Genomic DNA, 19,369 nt, shown 5'->3' with positions numbered 1-19,369 from the left:
TGTTTCTTCCAACCACTTATATTTCCCCTTCCACTTAAAAGTGCATCTTGGTCAGTACCCCCTATTTTTGATGTTTGACCTTTTCTGAACATAGTAAAGTATCTGCATGTTCATGCTCTTCTTTAAAAAGGAAAAGGTTTCTCTGAGATCAGCTAAATTCAGAGCTTAAAGGCAAGTGAGTCTGCAGGCTAGCAGTATGACATTAGAAATATTTTAAAAGCTATTGCTTGCCCAGCAGGCATCTCGCACCAGTGTTGAGATTGTACACCTACGTTGCATATAATACTAAGTTTATTGTTTTTAAGGCACAAATGGAATGTGGGAAGTATAACTTGTAAAACTTAAATTTATCAATGAGGAAGGATTGGATGACATTTCAAGAATTCTTTTTTAAATAAATTTTGAAATGGAAAAAAGAAAACAAAAGACGCATTATTAAAAGCTGTTGTTGGAAAATTCCAAATGGGGTTCTTTTAACTTTCCAGGCAGAAAGAATTTCTTCCTCTTCACATTCTTTGTCAAAAGTGAAAGGGGAAGTTGGGTTAAGATGTTTGTCACTTCAAATGCCAACTGTTTTTGGTAGTGATATCAGGTCTCTCAGCTGAAAAACACAACAAGGTATGGGGCATTATCCAGTATAAGAAAAGATGCAGTGAAGACAATCATTCTCATTCAGAGTTCTGTGTTTCCTTTAGGGGGTGAAGCCAGGCAGCTTTGACAAGGTGGCCATTCCTGAAGTGAAGGAGATCATCGAGGGATGTATTCGTCAGAACAAGGATGAGAGGTCTCTTACTGAGCAAGTTCAGGGTGGTCTGCCTCGCTACAAAAATGTCTTTTTGCTCACTGCTTGTTTCATTTGTCTAGGTACTCGATCAAGGACTTGCTGAACCATGCCTTCTTCCAGGAGGATACAGGCGTGCGTGTGGAGCTGGCAGAAGAGGAGGATGGAGAGATGCAAGCTATTAAGCTGTGGTTGAGAATTGAGGATGTAAAAAAACTCAAGGGGAAATACAAAGACAGCGAAGCCATTGAGTTTTCTTTTGACCTCATCAAAGATGTTCCAGAGGATGTGGCTCAGGAAATGGTGAATTGAGCTTTAATGTTCTAGGCAGACTAATTGTGTTGGTGCATGACAAACAATATGTTTGTTTGTTTGTTTGCAGTTTTTAAACGTTTACTGATGAACCTTTTGTTGCATTTTTGTTATAGGTTGACTCTGGTTATGTGTGTGAAGGTGACCACAAGACCATTGCGAAAGCCATAAAAGACAGAGTTTCTCTAATCAATCTTAAGAGGGCTCAGCGGAAGCAGGTATGATCGTAGCCCATCTACTGTTATGGTCACTGTTTACGTGCATGATTTTGTTAGTTTTTTTTTTTTTTTTTTAAATCTCAGCCACATGATCTAGGTGATATGCTTTAGTGTTTTCAAGGTGGGGTTCTTCTGGGTGATTTTATGTGTTCTCTCCTGTCTTTAAAGGTCAGAGAAGATCAGGAGAAGAGAAGGCTTGAAGAAGAACAGCAATCACAGCCCCCACAGCAAACAGGCCAACAGTCTGGCATGGAGGCGACTCAGTCACAGCCCGTTTCACAGCATGCATCTTACATGCCTCCACAGCCTAACCAACAAAGCTCACAGATGTCTGTCCAACCGGCAGCTCAACAGGGCCTTCAGACGTCTAACTACAACACTCCTCAATCGCAGGGCGTTTCTTATGTTCCCCAGTCAACTGGGCAAATCCCAGTACAGAATCAGAGCTTAGCTGCTGTTCAGCCAGAGTCCGAAGAGCCCGAGAGTGACCAGCAGCTGCAGCACACTGGAGGTGGTATGTATCAAAGTAACAACACTTAACACTTCAGTGTATTGAAAATAAATATTGAGTATAAAAACTGAGTCAAGCAACCCCCCCCCCCCCCCCAAAAAAAACAAACAAACAAACAAACAAAAACAAAACATGGAAGTTGCTGGTTTGTGTGTTTGTTTTTTGTTTAGCTTAAAATAAAAGAGGAATAATAACCAGTTTGGTTTTAGTTAGTACCCCACTTGCGCTCCTGCGTCCTCATGACTCCATGCAGTCACACCTTGTTGCACCAGTCCCCTGCTGCAGAGCCTATACATAACCATAATTTCACAGCATACCTAGCAATGATTTTTTTCAGGAGCTCAGAATAGTACTGTATTTCCCCTGTGCATGCTCTACGTATACTAGTTGTTGTACTTAAGTTAATTTATTAAAACATATTCTGAATCTGTTGTTTAAGGGAAAATGGCTAAAACATTGTTACTTTAAATAATTCTACAATCTTGAGTCTTCATAAATTAACCTTTTTGTCCCTTTTTCACAGCTTGGGACATGGGAGATAGACTAGCAGGTTCCTCTGTTGTTACTGAGGCTCAGCCCTCTCAGTCTGGAGTATCCTACAGCTCTTCTACTAGTCAGACACAGAGTGATCAAATGCAGCAACAGCAGCTGGCAGTGGTGAGACATTAGTGCATAATAATGTGTGTTGTGGGTGATTTTGTTTGGGAATATTGTCTGTATTTTAAACCAAATGTTTAAGTTGCAGATTGGGGTTCTATTTATTGATTATCTATTTTTCCCATATCCCGAATGGCCCTTTTTGTTGTTGTTGTTGTTGCCCTCACCACTGCTGAATGTACTTTTCCCCGTTACATGTAGACAGCCGTCACATGGCCTACCTGCAGTGTGTCTAGAATTCACATGCATGTATTCATGATTCAGTTTAGGGTCCTAGGCTTTTCTAATTTTTAGAACATGTGCTTTTATCTGTTGCAGGGTGGTCAGTCTGAAGTTGTTCCTGTTCCAAATGCCAACCAGTCCATCCCAGTGACACCTGCACAGGTATATATATCTATTAGTGTATGTCTAAATGTCTTTGAAGAGTAACTTCACACTACATGAAAACTTTTGCTTCACTGACATCCTCCATAAAAGCAAAGCTTGTGTTAATATCAGGTTCTGCATAACACCCTGGATACACTTCAGTATCACACCTGCAAATCTGAACTTCAACCTGTCTTGAGTCAGCAAAAACAAGATACTCACTCACATTGTGTGAAGTTAAACTTTAAAGCCTATATTCTTCGGTTGGGTGGCTGCGAAAGCAGAGCTGAGAGTTTCCTGGCCTGATCTTTTTTTTTTTTTTTTTTTTTCCTTTAGGTCTCTTTTCTTTTCTCGGGTTTTCTACTCTTACACTTTGCTATGTTTTGTTTCTTATAGTATGGAGTTTACTACCAATCATCGCTCCCCCCTCAGGTAGATGAATACAATACACCCACAGTATTTCAGACAACTTGTTGTGGAAAACAAAATGCACTTATTATCAGTACTGGTCTGTATGCCAGGCTCTGGTAGGGTTGATGTAGTGGGTTTTTAGAGAAAAAATAATGCGAAATAATAGACCTTTAACATGTCTGCAAAACTCACTTTAGAGTTGAATTTGATTAATCCACACCTCAGTGGTGGCAAATAACACACCTGATTCAACTAACCTGATTCATACAGCTATGTTACTTAGCAGGTAAGTACAAGTCACTCAGCAAAAGAGCCCAAAGGAAACCTCTGAAAGGTTTAGATTGTAGAGAAACCAGACTTTCAGGAAGTTGCCTTAATGCCAGTCTGATTGTATCAGCTTTTATCTCAACCTACCTTTTTAAATCCTGTTTCTTCCCCTGTATCATTATGTGATCTGTTCATTTAGATTCCCTCCCAACAATTGACAATGGCCCCATCTTCTCACCCGCAGCAGCAGTCAGAGAGCACCAGTGCTCCACAGAGTTCTCTACAATCACAGGCACAGACAGGAGCTCAGCATTTACAGGTGATTTTTCCCTCCCTTGCTGCTCTTTAACATGCAGCAGCTCACTTATTTTAAGACGCATTCTAACATGTCCTGTTTTGCTTCACCAAACTATAGTATAAATGTGATTCTGTCCATTTTTTATGTCTTTTTTCTTTCTTTTTTTTTCTTGTTCCTTTTCTTTCTTCTCTCTGAATGCTCTAATTACCACAACTGCCCCCCATTTCTTCTCCTTTGCATGTTTCTTATTTTGCATGACTCTTAGTCTTGGGCCAATGATCCAAGTACTCCTATCCTGTCTCCACCACTCAACGCAGAGCACCTATACTTCCTCTATCAGGCCTCATGCCTTTCTGTTGTGCAGGTACTCTGACTTGTGTATGCTGATGTTTCTTGGTCAGGCGTGAACCATTTGGTTCAGACCTGGTTCCTGTTCCTTTAAATGTTCTGTGTCCATTTTCTTTTTTTAAAAGTATTTATTTTTGTTGTTGTTGTAAATTCATGTAGTTTCTGCCATAGTATCAGTTAACATTATCTTAAGTAGGGTGTTGCTTAATGAAGCCCCACAACTTTTGTCTCCATCACCAAATCAAGAACAAATGTAAATAATACAATACAACTTAAGATTAAGGTTCTGAAAGCTAAAATGCTTTTATGAATCTCTAAATCTTCCATGAAAGCAGTACAGGGGTATACAGTAATCAATGAAAAACTTCTATTGGTCTAAAATGGTGTTGTGACTATTTCTAGGGCTGGAAGTAAAGCTGTGTGATATGACCAAAATCTCATATCCCAATATAAGACATTTCTCAACCCAGTAACGATATATAACACAAAATAGTGCATTTTCTGTAAATTGTGTGAATCTCGGGGAACTCGACTTGTGTGAAGTGTTTTCAGCTGGGCGTTGTGTGCCTGGAGTTAAGTGTTTTGACTGATGCATGAAACTAAATAGTTTATTTTGAGCACCTGATGGCTCTTTTTTGCTTCTCATCTGTAAACTCTCTCCATACTCTTTCACGTGATTCTTGAATAGGTGGTAGAAGAGAGAGAGAAAAGAAAATGGCCATAAACAGTGTATTTTGTGACACCATGAAACAAACAATGGAGTGTAATATGAAATGATAGATGTTTTCATATCGTCATCTGATATATTTCTTCATATCACACAGCCCTAGCTGTAAGTGGGATTAAACATAATTAATATCCGTATAAACACAGCAGTGACAGAGGGCTACATTCAGATAGGAGCTGAAATAAAAGCTCCATGTCACAGTAGTATTTACACTCCACCTGAAAGCTAAAAAATGGAGTCTCTTGCAACTGCCAGTTGCATGTTTCACCAGATTAAAGAGCTCCATCTAGTGGATGATATGATTTAAATTAGTGTACAGTTGATGCTGTGTAACCCCTTCAAAATTGTATTGTGCCAAACAGCACTAGAACCTGCTTTTGAGGTGAAGTGTTTGACTTCTTAATGTTTCCTGTGTGTCAGGCTCCTGTGAGTGTTCCTCAGTCCACACCAGTGGAGCAGCCAGTGGGATCTTCTTCCCTAGCACCACCGTCTGTAGATAGGTAAGATGCAAGTTATTTTTAAAAGTCTGGTTTTCTCAGCACTGCGCAGCTTGTAAAACCTTCCTTTTGTGGATTTGTGTGTTTTAGCTGTCCGTCAGATGCAGCTTCGGGTCTTAGTGATGGCAATGATGGTTCTACATCAGGAGGCCGCCATGAGGGCCGCTCACTGAAGCGGCAACAGCGGCGATCTGTACGCAGTCGCTCTCGCCATGAGAAGACGGCAAAGGCCAAGCTAAATGTTCTTAGTGTAAGAATTTTAACTAATGAGAATGTTTATATTCTTTTTTTAAGCTCTTAGTCACTGAACAGTTTTAATATAAGTAAATGTTTCGCAGATCTCTAATATGGGAGACAGAGTAGCAGAGTGCCAGCTGGAAACGCACAACAGGAAGATGGTGACCTTCAGATTTGATCTTGATGGAGATAATCCAGAAGAAATTGCCCAGATTATGGTAGTAGTGCTTCTTTAGTTGTCACTCAAAAGATAGTCACATAGTTTATTCAGAGCTATTGATCTTTTCCATTTTCTCTTCCAGGTTGAAAGTGAGTTCATCTTGGAGACTGAGCGAGAATCATTCATTGACCATATCCGTGAGGTCATAGAAATGGCTGATGAGAAAGGAGAGCGCATGAAGGACAGCTTTCCTCAGGTATTTGTTCACTACACGTCTCCTGTTAGGTGAATAACTATGACTGCCTGCGAACCCTCACTATGATTCTTTCTCTTTGCAGATGAGCGACCTTCAACAACAACCTGAGTTGTCTGTTCCCATGCTACCAGGTAAGCAAACGTGTCAGAAATATAGCTTTGTTCAATTCTTTTTTTCGTTTTTGACTTTACACTCATATTTGGACCCCCCCCCCAAGGTATTTCCCCCAGCACTACAGCCCAGGTGGTGCATTCAGCAGGACGTAGGTTCATCGTCAGCCCAGTGCCAGAGTCTCGACTCAGAGAGCAGTTCTTTGGAGGCGCTTCAACCAATACCTCAGTTGGAGAAGAGCCTGCTACAGGTGAAAGGAGTTTATTTATCCATTTGTAGCTTTCGATTTAAATGTCTGTTTTGTCTACAATTCATCCTCTTCTTTTTTTATTATAGCTCCTTTGGTGTCATTGGGCCTGTCTCTCTCTGCTCCATCAGCAACTCTCCAGCAGGCCTTTAATGAAGTAAAGCAGACTCGTATTCAGAAAGGCAAAACATTTGATGCCTCTGCTGCTGAGCAAGAATCAGTCACTCCCCACTCCGAGGCTGTCCCAAGCTCTAACAATATCACGACTTCTGTCGAGTCTGTAGCTTCCACCACAACTCCCACATTTCCTTCTCTGAAGTCTGGTGCAGCATCCTCGCCACCTTCGTCAGCTTCACCTGGGAGGGTTTCCCCTACACCAGTGTCTGTGCCACCCCAAACTGCTGGGAGTGACTGCAGTCCACCACCTCAGTCCTCCCATGAAACGACCCCTTCACAGTATCCAATAGCTGTTAACGTCCCTCCTTCCTCTGTTTCTCCTCCATCTACACAGCCCTCTGTCCCTGCAGTAATTGGATCTCAACTGGGCAATAGTTCTATCTCCTCTGGCTCATCCAGTACTACTGGAAGTGTTCCTGCACCAGAGCAGCAGCCATTTAATAGTGCTGTTGCATGTTCTCAGCCGGTGAATTCATCCAACCATGCACCACAGAATATAGCCACCCAGCCCCCACTCCCCACCAACCAAAGCCAAGCCCAGCAGCAGCCAGTGGAGTCAGAAGGGGCTGAGATTCAGACAAAGACCGCTGGCAGAGATGACATCCATGCCCTTGAGCAGAAGCTTCGGTCTCTTTTTAAAGACCAGAGCTCTGCCTCTTCAGCACTGGATTCCAGTCAGAATGCAGGGACCTCCTCTCCTCCCACTGGGACTTCTTCCCCTCCACCCGGACCTGCCCCTGTGCCCCCTTCCAATCTTCCCCTCACCTCTGGGGCACAAAGTGTTCTGGGCCCGACAACCACTCCAGGGCAGATTGTAACTGTGGCAGGACATGCCCAGACTCCTCCAACGAAGCCCAGAGCACAGGTTAATGAATAATACATCATCCTAAAATAAATCACTCACCGTTTTATTCTGATGATGTGTCATAACAACTATGTTTTAATTTTCCATGCTGGCTCAGACTTTACCTGGGGGTTTTGACCAAATTTCTACAGCTTCGTCTGATGTCTCCCCATTTCCTGGACCAAATCAGGTTAGGGCTACATTGTCTCTGCAATGATTCCTGTGCCATTAGCTCTGTTGATTTATTTTTTTTAAACTAGCATAGGGTACTGATGTACTACTTAACGTGTTCCTTATATCTTTTATGCAACCACAGCAACCCCTGGATAATTTGGATGCCCAGTTGAGAAGAGCTTTAAGTCCAGAGACGGTTCAGGAAGGCAATGGTGTCATTGTAGGACGTTTCCAAGTAAGTTTTAGTTCCAGCTTAAATTAATGTGCCTAATTCATTCTTAGAAGCTTAAATCCCATAAAACATCAAGCTCAGTTTATTAAAATGATCTCTTCCTTCATACTCAGGTCTCTATTGCTCCTGATGGTGCAACCAGCAGTGCTCAAGATCCATCCAGTGTCGTTTCATCCTCTTCCCAGACGCCGTCCTCAACGTCCTCTTCTTCTTCTTCCACCTCTTCCTCTCCCTCCAGTCCAGAAAATACCTTTCACCGATCATCTCCTCTGCCTAAAGGACTCACTCAAGTTAATGCTGTCGATGGGGGCTCTTCTGTTTCTGAGGGTCAGCCCACCACTATTGGGCGCTTCATAGTGTCCACGAGCACCAGTGCGACATCTGAGCCAACCGCTGCCACTGGCTCTAAAGTGGGACGATTTTCAGTCACAGGTGTGCAGCAGGTTCACAAAAAGTGTTAAATTAAGTAATAAATTATTTAACTACTGATGTTAATAATCTGTTATTTTAATCACACCAATTGATAATGAGATTAACCTATTATAACACAGTAATGACCTTTTATTTTTCATGTATTTATTTATTTTTAACCCAGTGACCCCTGGTCCAGCAGCTAGCTCCAGTCCAACACATGACTGCAGCGTGCAGAATGGACCATCATCCTCACCTTCTGATTCTCATGTCACACATCCACATTATAGTAGTGGGAATGATGATGACTCGGAGACTGATGATGAAGCCTTGCAAAAAGAAATCAGTCGTCTGAGGGAGAAGTATGTTACATATTTATTGTCCTGTCTTATGTAAACTTTGCTTCACAGCTCAGGGGAAATTTGGCTTTAATTTTCCGTCTCTCCTCAGACACATGATGGAAATTCAGGCCTTGCAGGCTCGTCAGAAAGAGGAGATAGAGGGCCTGTTCACTCGCATGGGAAAAACTCCTCCTCCTTCTGTGCTCTCCCCTGCTGTGGCCATGCCTGGAGGACGACGAAGGCTAAAAAGCAAAAGTCACAAATCTGCTCGCAGTAGTGGACAGCCCAGCCCTGTACACTCAGGTACTATGATGCACAATCTGTTTCTTGTTATGCGTCCTTTGTTTTTTCTTTTTCTTTTTTTGAGTATGTCAGTGTTCTCTTGTTTAAATATTGATTTTAATCTGTATTGTGATCTTCAGCTCAGAGCCAAGGTTCAGAGTCCCCTCCAAAGCAAAGTTCAGCCTCAGTAACAGAGACCTCAGAAATTGCAGCAGAGTCTGTAACACGGTCACAGCTCACATCCTCTCCATCCATGCCAAGCCTCAGCAATTGCTCCACAGGTATGTGCAACTCCAGCTTTTAACAGTCAGCTGCTTCATTTGAATTTTATGATGTAAACTGAATTTTCTAGTGCACATCTGATGCATCTTGTCTATATATTTAGGATCAAGTGGGATCAGCTCCACAAATGGTTCAGGACACTTGCAGGCTGAGTGTTCTACCCTGTCCCAGGCCACTGGAGCCCCTCCTGCTGGCTCTAACACCCAGAAGGGTAAGGGGACCTTCACTGACGACCTGCACCAACTGGTGGATAACTGGGCCAGGGATGCCATCAGCCAATCCCAGGGGAAGAGAGGCCCTAAAACTGGAGCACAGGGAGGGTTGGGACTTGATGTAAGCATTTGGTATTCTTTGACTTTTTTTTTTTTTTTTAAATATTCAAAGTATTTCATGACTGTGTTTTAATGTTTACTTTTTTTAGTACTAATCGTGCATATTGAACAATAACAATTTTTCTTTAACAATGCAGATCATCCCTCCAGCCAACATTGGCCGTAAATTCTCAGCTCCAGGCTATCTCGGCCCACCACATTCCAACACCACGTCCACTCACCTCCCCAACCCAACCAATCCCTCTGCTTCTTTGGGTCCTCGCAAAGGCTCCCTGGGTCCAGTTGCCCAGGGGTACGGTTATACTTCAGTCTCGTACAGTGCTCCTCAGTGGGCAGGACCCACACCAACATGCCAGATGGTTAACCCGGGACAGCCACTAACACAGTACCAGCCATCTACAGCAACTCCAGTGTCTCTGCACCAAGGTTACCAAGTGGGAACTACATCAGCCCCCCAGAAATCAGTCAACCCTGGAGGGTCCAACCTGAGGCCTACGTAACCCAGTCTGAGCCCTGATTGAGGCTGAGATGAAGGGCCACACAGGGCAGAGGGGACCAGACAGTTGTAGACTGAGATCACAGCCTCTCTTTGTGGCTTACTGGCTAACTGGCTTGGTATTGTGCATTTTATTTTTAACTTTTATCATTGTGTATTTTTTCTTTAATAGCTGACCTGTGTGGTTCAAGTCCTCTCAGGCAGAACAAAGTCTGTCTGGCAATTGGAGGGAAAGTGCAATACACACCCACAGCACAAAAAGTCTCACACTTATCCTGCCATTAGCTGTGGAAATGAGCTGTGACGTATTGGCCCAAAGGCACAACGAACAGCAGCCAAAGATGTTGCTGGAGAGCCGATCTTTGAAGGGGAGACGTTGGTGAGGGATTGTGGTTCATATCCTTATTTGTCTGGACTTTAAGCTGAGCTGGGACTTAAGATTGTTCCAGTAGTCCACCACAGAAATCTGTGTGCACACAGACAGACTATACATCGAACTGGTTGGGATTGGTTTGGAGGGTAGGTTAAGTTGTCTGTTAAGGAGGAGGAGAGAATGTGAGTGTACAGAGAGTGGGATAGTTGGTTTGTCCCTGATGGATAATTACTGTGAATGATGCTTAGGAGAAGAAAGACTTGGAAAGTTAGGAGTGTGATGGAGGGTAGCAGTATGAGTACATCCCAATAAAAATGCAATAATAGCATAATCGACAAACTGCCCCTTGTAACTGTGGCCTTAATCTAAAAGAAACACATTGGCTTTGTACATAGACATTTCTTCACTGGGTTATGATTCTATGTTAAACATATTTATGTCTCTGTGAAAGTCTGGTGTCGTGTGACTCGAGTTGTCTATCATACAGATTTCTTATACTGATTTATTCATGCGAGTAGATCTGCGAGATAATAACACGTGGTCCTGATGTTGACCACCATTCAGAGAATTGAAGAGGTGATGCTGCTGTAGATCACAATCTGAGTATTAGGTGTTAGCAGGGTGACCCCCCCCCCCCTTTTTTTTTTCTTTTGTTTTTTTGGTAAGGGACACATTAAACCACTTCACTTAGTGCTTAGCTGTGAGATATGTGCAGTTCATAATCTGCTTATCATATCATACAAAGTAAGAGTTTTGTCAGGATAGTATTTGAGGAGGGTTTCATACTCTTGAGGGGAGCGAGACCACTTCTTGATCCATTTTTCTTTTCTTAGATGGTGCACAGTACATGTATAAACAGCTTGTTACTGAACTCATACGTCCCAAAATATTTTTACCCATAACATCTAGCTGTGGCCTCTGAAATCACAAGTGTCTGGGGTTCTCTCTTTCTGTGGTCTGTTTTTTGTATGCGTATATTTAATAAACAACAACGTTCTTTATGGACTTGTATTCAGCCATCAGATTTTGATGTTGTTTCACTGTAATTATTATTAAAGGTTGTTAAACAACATGTAAAGGAATATTAAAAAAAGTGCAATTGCAGGGTTGTTATTGGTATCATACTCACCATGCAGGAATAATCCTGCAGTTTATTAAGCTTGTCTCTTTATGACTGCCCTGCCCCCCTCCTGTTTTTGGCTTTTTTTCCCCTTCTTTTTTCTTAATGTAAATATAATTGTGAGGTAAATGCTTTCAGTTTGCTCTCACTAGAGTATGTTCGTTGTGACCCATTCTAAATGCACATGCACTCTAACCTGTAAACATGAGGAACACTTTAGTGCCTTGCATCCTCACTAATGAGAAGTTCCAGATCCATCCAGTCCTGTAGCTGTGACTGTATTACAGAAAACCAGTTTACTAAACCAGTATACAGTTTAAACACCACCAGATGCAGCCAGCTCAGAGCATGCAAAACTGAGGTAAGTGCCGCACGCAGGACAAAGAGCACACTGAGTAAAGTGGACAGTTTCTTTCCTCTCTACAGTTACCTTTGTGTTGGTTGTTCGATCAGCTGTGTATTTGTATTTGGCACACGTGTACGCGGGTTTGGACGGTATTTGTTTTTCCAGATTTATCATTAAACCTTTTCATAGAAGAACTTGTTTGGGCAGTGAGCGAGCTGCGCAAAGGTTTAAAATTCTGTCGCGCTAACTCGACTTCTATCTCACCACCTCACGAGTGCCATGCTGTCATCGTGATTTTTGGTTTTGTTGCCTGCTTGTAGATTGAATGAATAGTTGAACTTCTCTAGAGAAAAAAATAAGTTACTGCAATGCAGAATATGCAATGTTCAAAGTTTTGTAGGGACTGAGGGGTATTGGACACATTTGCATGCTGATGAGGGTTGTTACGGATTTCAATGTTTTTGATATTGGATTATTTGTTTTGTTTTTTTATTATTTGCCTTTTTATGTGTTGATCTGCTCAATTGCTATTCATTAATATCACAGGCACAACTTCAGTATGAGACTATCAGCGTATGAGTTCTGCATGCCGACTTTACTGGTGTTTAATCTTACAAATGGCAGCCAGTGCACCACTGTACAGCACAAGCTCCCCACAAGAAGTTAACATCCATATGCTACTCTGCTATATCAGTAATTATCACAGATCTCTACAGTACTGTTTGAGCCTACTGACATGCAGTTATACTCTTATTTCTGATCCCCCCTTACTGACTTCCTGTGATCCAGTGTCTGTTTTGTGTATGTTTTTCACATTGTACAAAACTTAAAAAAAATAAATAAAAGAAATCAGGTAAAAGGCACGTTTATGTGTGTTTGTCAAAAATTAGATCATGGTTAGTTTTTGTTATGTAGAGGTTTGATGATTTTGTTGTTTTTAAACAAAGTCGTAATTTTTCAACATGAACAAAAGGCTACATTCTAAAGATAATTAAGAAGTTATGTATCAAAAGTCTCATTTATTTGTTTCATCTGAAATTCAATTTCACTTTTTCAAATAAATCTGGCAGGATTCCCAGTTTGGTTATGTTTTTATTTTTTAACAAAATCAGAAAACATGTATATAAAGCAGCAATTCTTTACAATTTCAAATGTACAAAGTGAAGTAAAAGCAAAATAGTGGCTGGATGTCAGGTGTCCAGCCTGCGTTTTTTCATGAACTGTCCTTGTCTGTACGGACTCGAGGCTTCACCTGAAAATTGGAGAAGTAGTAGTGAGTTTCAGACAGAATTTAGCACTGAAGCTCATTCACTGACTGATCTGACTCACCTGGTCTGCCCTGATACTGGTTCTGCTGCTGAGGTCTGTACTGAGCCTGCTCCTGTCCTCTGCTGTTCGGCGGGGCCTCTGGTCGCCTGTCCGCGGTCCTCTGAGGGGTTTTACTGCGCGTCTGCATCTGATGATTCCCAGGCGTACAGGGCCGGGTTCCTCTGGGTGAAGGGGCAGCCGCAGGGACATCCAGATCCTCAATCCCATAAAGAGTGAAATCCCAGAGCTCAGGGTCATCTGCACAGCAAGACCAACTGGAAATGAGATGCAGGCCTCCTCATCACACAGTCCAAGTATGTGGAGCCTTTACAGCACCTGCTAAATACACGTCTCTGCTGCTGGTGGACTTCCTGAGTTCAGCTTCAGCACCTGCGAAGATAGGAACCCCTTTATGACTGAAAGAGGGGGAAAAAAGGATGTCTCAAACTGTAAGAGCCAAACCAACTTGCAAGACATGCTAAACTATTTTTGTGAGATTATTTTGATAACTTTTTCTTCCATCTCAGAGTAGAAATCTAGCCCAAACCTCAGTGTTGCTGTATTACTTTTAATCTCTCCCCTGTAATAAAGTGTAAAAACTGATTAGCACATTTTAACAGTCTGTAATCACTCTATACCAAGGTTATTAGAGTTAAATAACTACAACTAAAAACTGAAACCAACTAAAACTACAAACTAGACTTAAAAAGGAAATTAAAATTCATAATCGTAAATCCTGCCTCTGACATATGCCCTCCATACAATAATCACAACATAACAATAAAAACTAAACCGATAAAAGAAAATCAAAATCTTCTCTCCACCTTCACTGGATCCTTGTCCTATAGTGACCTCTTCCTCCTCAGGTTTGACTCGGTCTTGCTTCTGCTGCAGCTTCTTGGCCTCCATCTCTCTCCTGAACTTCTGCTGAAGCTGCTGCTGTCGGAGTTTTCTCAGCTGTTTGGGGTCTGTGTGTGTTTCTGACCTGACAACAACGTCCACAGAGTTGACACCAGAGCTTAGAAGAGGACAGCAATTAGGAGATGTCGAGAAGATGAGGAAAACCAGAGCTTTTCCTACCCGGAGCTGATGTTCTCACTCTTCATGCCAGGTGCAGCGTCAGCAGCATTGGGAGTGTGAACTTCTGAATGACTCTGGTTCTGGTTGATGACTCTGGGCTCCAGCGGCATCCTGACAGGAACCGGTGCTGATATAAGACTCTCCTCTCGGAGCAGACTGCCAAGCCGGGCCTTCTCCACCGACGGCTCACCTTCAGTACGCTTAGTCCGGGCTAGATCTAGAGGAGGTGGCGGCTTTGTGTAGAGAAGTGACAAGAATCAGCTTCCAAAAACCGACTAGACTGAAAACTAAAAATTATACTTTAAATGTTGATCCTGACCTGCTTGGGGATCTTGTTAATGGCTAGGAGGTATTCTTTATTCAGGATGCAGTTACCAAGAGCATTACCAAAACATCTAAACATAGGAAAAAGAAAAACAAACTTTTTAATGATTAAAATAAAATAAAATTTCCAGCATGTTTTTAAATATAAGTAAATTCCCATACTTCAGAGCTCTCTTCATGCCATCAGTGACCGCTTCCTTCCTCGCCTTTTCCAGTGACAGAGCTTTCGACTTTAGTCCTTCGCTGACTCCGTAGCCAACATCCTCATGAAACGATCCATCCTGGAGGAAAAGCAACATGAACTCATATGGATGGAAGAGAGGGAGGCAGAAAAATAAAAAGAGGCTCATTTACCCAACCTTGAGCTGCACTTTAACAAACGCGCTGACGCCGACGTAAAACTTCCCATTGATGAGGTCTACGAAATCTGCCAACAAAAATCATCAGACTGTTAGTCTGAGCGTGAGAAGGTAAACCTGGATCCTAAGCTGTGAAAGGAGTCATACCAACGTTCTGCTGGGAAATGGAGTGAGACCATCCGTTGTATCCAAACATCTCATTGGCCAAGCCGATGACACGATGGCCTTCAATGTAGCATACCTGTTGAAGTCAGAGTATCTATTTGAAGTTGAAAAATGAAATTATGACATGTTATAGTGAAGAAACATCCACAGTCTGAGGTGCAGGCAGCTTTTCTAGCTGCAGAGGAAAACAAAGACCTGCCTTCTGTCCTCCTCCGGCCATTCTGGTGCTGATGTACTCTGGTCCCAGCTTCTGTCGCAGAGCATCTTGCACCGCCTGGTACTCCTCAGCTGTGTAGGTAAACTGTCCACACACCCCAGTGTCAGCAAGGCACACAGCGGAAATACCATTAATAATGAAAACAATCTTACATTGTTGTCACATTTGTATGATCTGAGTGAAACTGGCTGGCAGTTATTATCCTCTGGAGGTGCAGGAAGCTAGGTTTACACTAATAACATAAAGAGTAATTCATCACTGATGCTTTGTGTACTTCTACTTCATTTCAGACATTAAAAAGCCACCGAGAGTACAAGCTGTTCTCGGCAGCCTTTGGGCTTCCAGGAAGGTCAGCAAATCCTTTCAACTTAATATGGAAGTGCAGGTTACAGGCGAAATCCAAGGTTGTTAATATTAAAATAAAACTGAACTAAAGGTGGAAGTTAAAAAATTATTTTAGTTACATTAAAGAAAATATAATAAAATAGAAAGACTTCTGCAAAAACAGACATGCCAGCAAGATCAACAAACGAATCCATAAGACTGGATCAATTATTGCCCAGAATCTGGAGGCATCTGAGTCAGTGAGAGACCGGAGGTCTCTGAACAAACCTCTCCATCATCGGCAACCCATCGAACACGCTCCACTCCACTGCACAGACACAGGAGAGCTTCTCCTCCCTCAGACTTATTAAGATTCCTCACACACTTCTGTATTATGGCTTCCTGCTCCTCTTTCCTTTGTTTTCCTCTTTAAATGTATTCTTTAATTTCTCACTATTGTAAATATTTTTAAAATTGCACTTCCTCAATTTATAAGGCAGGGGAGTCAAAAATTAGGCAAAGACTCCATTTCAGGGCATAAATTTTGGAATTATTACGGTATTTTCATGCGTTTGAAAAAATGTTCCCACTGATTAAAATCTCCCCAACCGCCATTCATACCACATCAGAGTAACTAAGCAATAGAAAAGCATTTAAATGACAGAAAACTATTTTTTCACCATCTACTAAAGAAACCAGGCATTTTCTGTGAATTAACAAAACTTTGTTTTATCGTCTTGATGCATGCTCAATCATCCAGGTAAGTAAATCCCCAAAAGTCGATTCTGTTCATCTGGACATAGACTGAAGAAGTCACTTGGATGAGTGACGAAACGTTTCTCCCACTGAAAACGCTACGTCCAGATGAACTGAATCAACTTTTGGGGGTTTCTGTTTTATCACTACAGGAGAGTCTAGGCAGTGAGCTACTGGACCATTTTATCTAATTTTGCACATTTATTTCTTACAATTTGAGAGTCGGGCTGACAGCATCTTCTTTATGATGTAGAAAAACTGAGACACACTGTTGAAATTGCATTTCTTCTTCTTATATTAAGATCGCCCAGTGATTAAATGTGTAGTTGAAGTCCTTTGCAATAATAGAGAGGAGTGTTTCACTGCTCCAGACCTCTTTATATCAAAGTGCGCCCATGGAGAGGAGTGGCAGTGATTTTTAACAGAAGAATAGCAGCAAGAATGAAGGGTAAGGTTTAGAAGATGGTCGTGAGAACTGCTACGATGTTTAGTTTGGAGAAGGTGAACTGACAAAAAAGACAGGAGGTGTGACTGGAGCTGACAGAGGTGAAGGTGCTCAGATTTTCATTGGGGTTGACCAAGAATAGACAGGATTAGAAATGAGTACATCAGAGCAACATCTCAGGTTAGAAACGTGTGCAGAGGACGGATGGTGGATATATTGGACCAAGGATGCTGAAGATGGAGTTTCCAGACAAAAGAGGAAAGACCATAGCGGGGGGTTTAGGGTGTATAGGACCGGAAGAACAATAAAAACTAAACTTTCAAAAGAAATTACAAACTTTGTAGAAAATACAAAACTATGATACTCTACTACATAAATAAACACGGTCCTCTCTAGTGTCCAGTCACAGACATTCAGACTGACACACATTGTTCTTCAACCCGTTTCAATCAAAACTTTATCAGCAGTGGGACTGGAAGCAAAAACTGATGTGCTTTATCATTCTAATTTAACTCAACACACCTGTGTCCAATTTATAATAATTAGCTTTTTTTCCCCTCAGTAAACCGTTAAAGAAGTCTCATGCAGCCCACATACCTGTCCGAAGCACCTGGACGCAGAGCTGCTCGTCTCCTCACTGGACATGACTACCGAGATGTTCCTCAGTCACTGAAAAACAGGCTAAGCTGGCTTCACTTATCGATAAAACAACACGAGATGAGCCTGGTACCCGATAGAAGTCAGTGCATACAAACTAGCCGGTTACAGTCCCTCTAAACTGCCTTCTGTGTTGCATGAGCAACAGAAAACAGGAATATTATTTCAAAGAGGCAGCCATCTTTCTGAACTTCCCGCTCGGACTACCGGAGGAGGAGCTTATGGTGCCTTCACGCCTATTGGAAAATAAACAAGTAACTGAAATCTAGGGGTTACTGGGTTTACACGCAAAATTTAATTATTAACTTATATATTTTAAAGGCAGAATCAACTATTTAATTTTAATATTATTTATGATAGTTTAAAAAAATATACATCACTGAAACATAAACAATGCGCCATGAAAGTCATATTTCCTCTCAGAGAGCTAGATATAGAAAATGACGAGGTGGGCTTAAATGCATATTTCATTGTAAGGTGTCTATAAGTATCTAATAATATTTTTGTTTGAGTATGCCCCATCTAATGACTGGAACTGGTGTACAGAGGAGACAAAGGCAGATGATGCTACCCGTAGGGTGTGGCTAGAGGCACATTCTTTGACCTCACATCCTCAGGTCGAGGTCTCTACAGACACTGGTTTTGAGTTCCTTAATTAATCTTTTAAATCATTATATTCCTTATTCCATAATAAAACAGTGTTTAATTTTGAATAATAAATAGAAGATTACCCAGCCACAACACGTGGTTATTAGAGGGGAGACTTTTCACTGCTTTTGATATGATCTTTTACGCTGGCCCTTGTCTGGTTTGTGTGCCTTGTGGACTGTTTATCTGTAATGATTCCAAGCTTTAAAATAAGTAATCGAATGACTACAATAGCACTGTAGGGAAAACAGCTTTATAATAAAATAAAAAACATAATGCAAGCCTCAGAACTCAATCGGCTATCATGGACACACAAAGCCTGCATATAACAGCATGCAAACCGCATGCAAGCGGTTAAACAGGTTTGGATTCTGCACAGGGAACATTTTCCGTTCGCCAAACCTCTATTTCAACAAACTCTGATCCACAGACACTAAAGTGACCTCAGAGGAGATTTGCAAAAGAATGTAAGTAGCTATGAGAGATTTGATTAATGCAATTAAAATTTTAACAGAAGCTAAAGTTTTTGCATTTGTTGTTTAGTCTTCCTTGTGCAGTTAATTAAATATCTGCAAGATAAATATTTGCATACAAGAAGGATCTCTACCTGTTTTCCCTGTTTTAGCTGGAATAGCAGGCTGATCAGGCTGGTCTGTGTTTGTACTAAATCTCGTGGGATTGTATGGGAGAATACAATCTCCCTTTTGTTAACAATCTGAGCTAAACGCACCGTGTTATAACGCACCTCTTTGATCAAACAAGAGCCATTTTCTGTCAAGTGTATAGGAGTGCCAGGATTTTTGCACTGCAGACAGAAAACAAAATTTATTCCTTACAGTTTCTTACAAGACTGCCCCCACACCCCCACCCTTATTTTTTTTTAACATCTCATCCACGGAAAAAGGGGATAATCCGGAGAACACACGCATCTGCACTCACAGATGGTGAGGCTCCCCCTGTGTGAAACTGCGTGGATTTGGGTCAGAGCTGGAAACTGTGTTTACTATCTTCTGTTTATGGCCATATTGCAAAGCAAGGCCTTTCTCACCACTGACTGCACACCTGTGCACTGCAGTGTTAGCACACTGTTTACGTATTAGTGTTCCCCCGGTTTGTGTGTTAATCCTTACAGTCTTCGTCTTAATAATAATAATAAAATCATCCCTCCGGAATTAAACTCTGCCATTATTCTTGTTTCCCATTGGAGTTATCCCCTCCCGCTTACATACAGCTATAACCACGGACGCACGTGCACGTGCTGCTCGTGGCCGC

The 19,369-nt window shown here is 41.8% G+C and overlaps 2 protein-coding genes across 9 annotated transcripts in view; one reads left to right on the top strand and one right to left on the bottom strand.

Annotated features, from left to right (window-relative positions):
• Positions 1-12,677, top strand: part of LOC146382490 (serine/threonine-protein kinase WNK1-like) — a 29,331-nt gene extending 16,654 nt beyond the window's left edge. For 3 of the 8 annotated variants that reach the window (XM_084933142.1, XM_084933143.1, XM_084933148.1), the window contains exons 6-28: positions 696-784; positions 865-1,084; positions 1,210-1,311; positions 1,480-1,825; positions 2,346-2,479; positions 2,798-2,863; positions 3,242-3,277; positions 3,723-3,842; positions 5,317-5,396; positions 5,484-5,643; positions 5,732-5,848; positions 5,933-6,046; positions 6,129-6,177; positions 6,264-6,407; positions 6,494-7,446; positions 7,544-7,615; positions 7,742-7,834; positions 7,945-8,263; positions 8,427-8,604; positions 8,693-8,886; positions 9,006-9,146; positions 9,251-9,480; positions 9,617-12,677. In XM_084933142.1, coding sequence (XP_084789268.1) covers positions 696-784; positions 865-1,084; positions 1,210-1,311; positions 1,480-1,825; positions 2,346-2,479; positions 2,798-2,863; positions 3,242-3,277; positions 3,723-3,842; positions 5,317-5,396; positions 5,484-5,643; positions 5,732-5,848; positions 5,933-6,046; positions 6,129-6,177; positions 6,264-6,407; positions 6,494-7,446; positions 7,544-7,615; positions 7,742-7,834; positions 7,945-8,263; positions 8,427-8,604; positions 8,693-8,886; positions 9,006-9,146; positions 9,251-9,480; positions 9,617-9,979 — 4,320 coding nt within the window. In that variant the 3' untranslated portion in view covers positions 9,980-12,677. Of the gene's footprint in view, positions 1-695; positions 785-864; positions 1,085-1,209; positions 1,312-1,479; positions 1,826-2,345; positions 2,480-2,797; positions 2,864-3,241; positions 3,278-3,722; positions 3,843-4,086; positions 4,186-5,316; positions 5,397-5,483; positions 5,644-5,731; positions 5,849-5,932; positions 6,047-6,128; positions 6,178-6,263; positions 6,408-6,493; positions 7,447-7,543; positions 7,616-7,741; positions 7,835-7,944; positions 8,264-8,426; positions 8,605-8,692; positions 8,887-9,005; positions 9,147-9,250; positions 9,481-9,616 lie in introns of all 8 variants that reach the window. The other 5 variants (XM_084933149.1, XM_084933146.1, XM_084933145.1 and 2 more) reach the window with 5 other exon arrangements.
• Positions 12,678-12,862: 185 nt separating this feature from the next.
• Positions 12,863-19,368, bottom strand: rad52 (RAD52 homolog, DNA repair protein). Its single transcript, XM_084933151.1, has 11 exons — positions 17,390-19,368; positions 15,250-15,351; positions 15,033-15,126; positions 14,886-14,953; positions 14,689-14,807; positions 14,522-14,597; positions 14,203-14,435; positions 13,947-14,107; positions 13,459-13,512; positions 13,144-13,380; positions 12,863-13,066 (listed from the first exon to the last, which is right to left on the bottom strand). The coding sequence occupies exons 1-11, from the start codon at positions 17,435-17,437 to the stop codon at positions 13,005-13,007; spliced, it is 1,254 nt and encodes a 417-aa protein (XP_084789277.1). The 5' UTR covers positions 17,438-19,368; the 3' UTR covers positions 12,863-13,004.
• Between the last annotated feature and the right edge of the window lies 1 nt (position 19,369).

The sequence above is a fragment of the Perissodus microlepis genome, chromosome 7, assembly GCF_051167445.1.
Source record: "Perissodus microlepis isolate ML-2025 ecotype Zambia chromosome 7, ASM5116744v1, whole genome shotgun sequence".
Lineage (NCBI taxonomy): Eukaryota > Metazoa > Chordata > Actinopteri > Cichliformes > Cichlidae > Perissodus > Perissodus microlepis.
The sequence above is the reverse complement of the archived record's forward strand: the minus strand, read 5'-3'. Positions and strand labels throughout refer to the sequence as shown.

Coding starts and splice junctions, on each gene's coding strand:
- rad52 (XM_084933151.1), bottom strand. CDS start 17,437: ATGTCCAGTGAGGAGACGAGCAGCTCTGCGTCCAGGTGCTTCGGACAG. Junction 14,598..14,688: donor GGCATGAAGAGAGCTCTGAA/GTATGGGAATTT, acceptor TCCTATGTTTAG/ATGTTTTGGTAATGCTCTTG. Junction 13,381..13,458: donor CAGAGACGTGTATTTAGCAG/GTGCTGTAAAGG, acceptor CTTGCTGTGCAG/ATGACCCTGAGCTCTGGGAT.